The sequence below is a fragment of a genome, unplaced genomic scaffold, assembly GCF_019419815.1.
Source record: "Pyrus x bretschneideri cultivar Hongxiangsu unplaced genomic scaffold, Pyrus_bretschneideri_v1 Contig5, whole genome shotgun sequence".
Lineage (NCBI taxonomy): Eukaryota > Viridiplantae > Streptophyta > Magnoliopsida > Rosales > Rosaceae > Pyrus > Pyrus x bretschneideri.
The window spans coordinates 6,869,232-6,874,787 of NW_025999787.1; the positions used below are offsets into that span (position 1 = coordinate 6,869,232).

The 5,556-nt window shown below is 35.6% G+C and overlaps 1 protein-coding gene across 1 annotated transcript; it reads left to right on the forward strand.

Moving 5' to 3' along the window:
• Positions 1 to 489: 489 nt before the first annotated feature.
• Positions 490 to 1,523, forward strand: LOC103954323 (metallothionein-like protein type 2). The gene is made up of 3 exons (XM_009366138.2): positions 490 to 646; positions 787 to 867; positions 1,146 to 1,523. Exons 1-3 carry the CDS (start codon positions 594 to 596, stop codon positions 1,237 to 1,239), a joined length of 228 nt encoding a protein of 75 aa, XP_009364413.2. The 5' UTR covers positions 490 to 593; the 3' UTR covers positions 1,240 to 1,523.
• Positions 1,524 to 5,556: the final 4,033 nt, after the last annotated feature.

The following is a 5,556-nucleotide window of genomic DNA, read 5'->3' on the forward strand; positions in this document are numbered from 1 at the left end:
ATGCAGATTAAGGGACCCAGAAAAGAACATTTCGAATATGTGTTCATGCCTTAAGACAACTTCGTGGCCAACAGAAACAATTGACATTATTTTTCTCCTACAAATTGACCTACAGAAAATGACCACTTTGTCAATTCATAGACGTCTTGTGCATAAAAAGGAACCACTTGATGCATGGAAGGACACGGTGGTAGACCAGCTGGCCTAACCCAAATATGTCGAACATTTTTGCTAATAGCATTAAATTAGCACATAAAAAACAACCAAGGTCTAAAAAATACAAGCCTCTTCTAGCCCTCATATAATTGTTAAAAACATTACGTGACAAGGTCTCACACTAAAAAAATTCAATTTCAATAGGAATTTGGATTGTTCGATAGAGCAAGTAATCTCTATAAACTTTATTAATTAGCATAGCTATCTACAATTGATCCACGTGTACGGTGGATCTCGACCACTTCAATCTTAAACTGCACTATAAATAGCAGTTAAGACCCTCACAAGAAGACTCATCCCAGCTTTGAAGTTAATTCAGTTCCCAGCACTAGAACAATTAATCTTCTCCTTGTCCTTATACCCAACTTTTGGAGAAAATGTCTTCCAGTTGTAGCTGTGGTAGTGACTGCAAGTGCGGCAGTGGCTGCAAGTAATCTTCTATACCCCTAATTAACCATATATGTGATCGGTCATCATTATCTATCATTCCTAATGTTCTTAACTAGGAATTAATTACTTTGTTTATATTTTCCTAATAATATCGTTTTCTCTTTATGTATATATGTGTAGATGTGGGATGCACGTGGACTTGGGTTACTCAGAGACCACTTCCATTGATACCATCATTGCTGGGATTGCACCAATGAAGATGTAAGATTTTTACAAGAAAAATATACCTGAATAAAATCGGTTACAAACTTTTTGTAATAAATAGAATTGGAGTAACACTAAACAGACAATAATTTTGTTGAATCGTGATTTATATACCTTTGTTGTTTACTTAGTGTCCCCCTAGTTTCTATTTGCCCATATTGCCCTTTGATAAACTCTTTCAAACATTGTTTTAATTTCATGAATTATATATGTGCTGAAAATAGGACGATTAAAAAAATGAAGTTAAATTATTATTATTATTATTATTATTGCAGGTCCTTTGAGGGGTCTGAGATGAACTATGGAGCAGAGAATGACTGCAAGTGTGGCTCAAACTGCAGCTGCAGCTCATGCAGCTGCAACAAATGATCAAAGCAAGCCAAGGTTAAAGCTCAAGAAAAGCTGTCATGCACGAGGTCTCTATAAATAAGGACTGTAAAAGTTGAATTGTCCAGTTGGGTTTTAGAACTTATGTTGTAAAATAAGATTGCCATTTGACCTGCAAATCCATGATCTCCTACTCCAGCTAGGGTTTGGGATTTGAAGGTTTGCAAATGAGAGATCAAACTGTAGTTAATACTTAATATGAACAGCTGAGAGCTCCAATATGTTGTTACTATCCATTAATTTATTAAAGCACAAAGTTTTCAGTATGCATGCATGACACCAGCACAGGTACTGTTCATGATCCATATATTTTTATTTTTCTTTAATGTGACGGTAATTGGGTCAGGCTTTCAACCACTTACAAAATAAACAAAATTATATTTTTCATATAAATTGATTAGATAAAGGCCGGCGCCAACTCTTTTGCTTGCTTAACTTTGCAGCTCTTAGTTTAATTTTCTAAAATCTGAATAAGCTTCATCCTCAAGAGGATAACAACTGGATCATCAGCCAGTTAACACCTCTAAAATGATGTCTATAACTTCAGAATACTTCCATACAATCCCAAAATCATGTCTATACCTTTGATTTCAATATACTCACAAAAAAAGGTCGTACTCAGTGCACAAGGCTCCCGTTTTACGTAGGGTGTGGGAGAGGTGAATGTCGGCTAGCCTTACCCCTATTTATGGAGAGGCTACTCCCAAGTCTCGAACTGGAGACCTACCGCTCATGGACGAAGACACTTGTTATCACACCAAGTGCGACCTCTTTAGAAATCAATAACAATTACTAAAACAAAATCTTGATTTACCCAATTCAGATTACAGAGTAATCAAAGAATCATATTCCCATATGAAATCTAACTTCACAGTAAGACAATGAGAACCCATAAACCATTAACAAGTAACAATCAAGTTTTACCCATTTCAGATTACAAGGGATACTAATTAACTTCATTGTGGATGGATCACGGACTGCAGTAAAACAATGAAAACCCATATCCATACCCAAGTAAAAATGTGAACTTGTGATGTGGGTAATTCTGATTTCATGAGCAGCATCAAAGAAAGATATGAAATTGGAGGGAGAAAGAGTGAGGGAATGGTAACTTACCGAGTGGAACTGTCAAATCCAAGAAAATAAGAATCCTTGGGGAGAGAGTAATCTGCCATTGGAGAAGTCAAGCCAATTTCATTGATGCAAAGCATCTATGGAAATAACAAAGAAAGCCTTGATTGGAAGCCTTGATTATACCAAAGTTGGTGACGAGTGAAACGGAGATTGGTAATGTAAATGTATTGAGTTGCCGACACAAATCCCGATAAGAAAATTTTAGCAGCAACTAATAATTAGGAGAAGAGGATTAGAGGACCATAAAGGTTACTCACAATTAACAAAAATTGACATTTTAAGCCAAACCGTAAAACATGATATTTTGATCAACACACCCAATGTATAAAATTAAAAGTAATAAGAAATATTGATACAGAGCATCTATGGAAATATCAAAGAAAGTTGGAAATTTTTACCCATGTTGCAGGTCGACAAAAGGAACCATACTCATTGCTTCTTCAAATGTAATCTTCTATACTTCCTTCGACCTCTCTAAAAAACCAGATATAGTTTTCTCTCCTCGTTATCCTTCTTCTACCTCATTTTCTTTCTTTTTCTTTTCCCCTATTCTCTTCTCCTCCTTCTTCAGGCCTCCTCCTTTTTCCACCCGCCCTCCCTTGTAGAAGATTCCCCCTTTTTCTTTTCTTTTATTAATAATAATAATAATAATAATAATAATAATATTATTATTATTATTATTATTATTATTATGCCATAAATGACACTGTTTAACACTTAGAATACAAATTTGGACCATCTGCGAGAAATATTTTTCTCGTTGTAGGTGTGAATAAAAGGCGCCCTATTTGAAACTTTTGGGAAATTATAGCGGGAATGCTACAGCGAGAACCCATTGTCCTCGCTAATATTTTGGCGGGAAGGAAATTTTATTTCCTGCTAAACCTAGCGCAAGAAGAACAATTTTTCCTCGCTAGCATTATGTACAGCAACAAAACAATTTTCTCGCCAAAATTATTTTTTCCTCGCGGTTTCTTAGAGATGTAAGGAGACCAAATGATCTCACTTTTTTTCGAGAATTCAAAATTTTCCTTGCCAAAAGCAACTCTACAACGGGAAAGATAATGTTCTTGCTAAAGGACCAATTTGTTGTAGTGAGTCTTTCCTGACAAAAAAAATCGTCGGCCATTTTGTCATCTAAAGCATGTTGCCTAAGAGTTTTCCCGATGAATTGTGGTATTTTGTCGGCTAAGTTCAACTTTTCCCGATAAACTCTTTTTTGTCGGCATTTCCATCTTTCCCGACAAATACTTCTGTCAGTACAATGCTTTTAAGCCGACAAATAAAACTTTCCAGCCAACAAAAATGTGTTCGTCACCATGGATATTTTCTCAGAACAATCTTCTCTCTTGACAAAATTGGCTTTGTCGGGAAAATTTTAATTTATAAAAAAAAAAAAATGCTATAATACTCAAAAACTACATAAGCATATCAAAATACAATACATGAAATTATTAGTAATAATATTTTATTGATTGATAAATTTCAAATGTACATCTAGAGTGCTTATACAAAAGCATCTGTCACACAATAAAATTATCCGTCATTCCTCCAAATTGACTGCCATGTAGCATCACACCACATCTGCACCTGCAAATGCACAGAAAGCTGAGCAATATACTAAAGGATGAAAGCCTGCACTGATACACAACAAAGCTTAAAATGAATCAGTTGAATGGAAGAAAAAGTTATAATGCTCGAAAGGAATTAAGGAAGGCATTCCAACACTATTTTGCAATTGCTCTTGGAGAATAGGATTGTCTGCTGATTTTATCTGCATGAAAGGTATGGTTAAAGGATGAGTTCCACGACAATTGGAATGTACTGAGCAAATGTTATAGCCCCAAACACAGATGACAGCTAAAGTGATTGGAGAAGTTTAGGAATGAAACATTGCCCATTTTGTGTGGATAAAAAAACTGATATATAAAGCATACACTCACTCAAACTATTGATATAAAGAATGCACTCACTTCCAACTCAAATCCCTTCTCATTGCACTAGGTCATCAGACTCTTAACAGTCTTTTGCAGAAATTATAAGTAATTAAAACAAAGTTTCAGCTACTTGTTGCAAATGGTGAAACAAAATTGTACTACTACTTATGAAGCCTCACCACTTTCTTTAATCCGCTGTTCCAAGTTCTCAATCTATAAGCATGCTAGTACAAAAAACACTTTGCACCATGCAGTTCCTTCATCACGCAAAGTCAAAAAAACATTGCCCAAAACTTAGCGCAACGAAACTTCGTCGCTCGCCAAGTCAGTGACAATAGGATTTGCGCGACAAAGAAGCAACCTGCGTCGTGCAAAGTAGTTTTGCACGACGCAAGTAGGGGTGGGCATAAAAACCGTCAAACCGCAAAACCGCATCGAACCGTAAGAAAAAAAACCGTGTTGACCGGATAAGTCAACTTTGAGTGAAAAACCGAACCGAACCGTTCAAACCGGTTCCGGTTCCGGTTTCGAATGACCAAGAACCGGCCGAACCGAACCGAACCGTTTTATTAATAATAAATAAATAAATTATATATACACACACATGTCATGGTATAATAGGTTGAAAAATAGGTTGAAAAATTGTGTACAGGAGCTGCTGCTTCTTGCTTGCTCTCTGAAGTCTGAAAACCTGCAATTTGCTTCATCATTTTTTTGTTTGTTGACTGATTGACCAGTGCATATGTATTTTAGTTGTCTCTTTTTGTTGACTTGGTGCCACTAACAAAGACATTTGCATTAAAAAAGATGTGTTGTATGCAACTTTATGTAATCAGTTTTAGAAGATGTATTTGAATGCATAATGATTTGGTGTTCAAATAATTTATTATTAGGAACCGTAAACCGGCAAAAACCGAATCGGAACCGGTGTAGACCGAACCGTAATGTTCTAGTAATAAATTTAAGTGGAACCGCACCGAATCGAACAGTTAATATATTTCGGTTTCAGTTCCAATTTAGGGGTGGAACCGCATCAAACCGCACCGTGCCCACCCCTAGACGCAAGTTACTTCTTCATCACGCAAAACCTTTGTTTTTTTTTTTTTTTGACAAAATATTTTTTATTTAATTTTTTATAATTATTGTAATTAAATTATAAACTTAATAAACCAATGGAAATTGGGGTAAGAAATATATGCTTTTTGGTAAAATTTCCACTGAGCATTGT

Coding starts and splice junctions, on each gene's coding strand:
- LOC103954323 (XM_009366138.2), top strand. CDS start 594: ATGTCTTCCAGTTGTAGCTGTGGTAGTGACTGCAAGTGCGGCAGTGGC. Junction 647..786: donor AAGTGCGGCAGTGGCTGCAA/GTAATCTTCTAT, acceptor ATATATGTGTAG/ATGTGGGATGCACGTGGACT. Junction 868..1,145: donor GGGATTGCACCAATGAAGAT/GTAAGATTTTTA, acceptor TTATTATTGCAG/GTCCTTTGAGGGGTCTGAGA.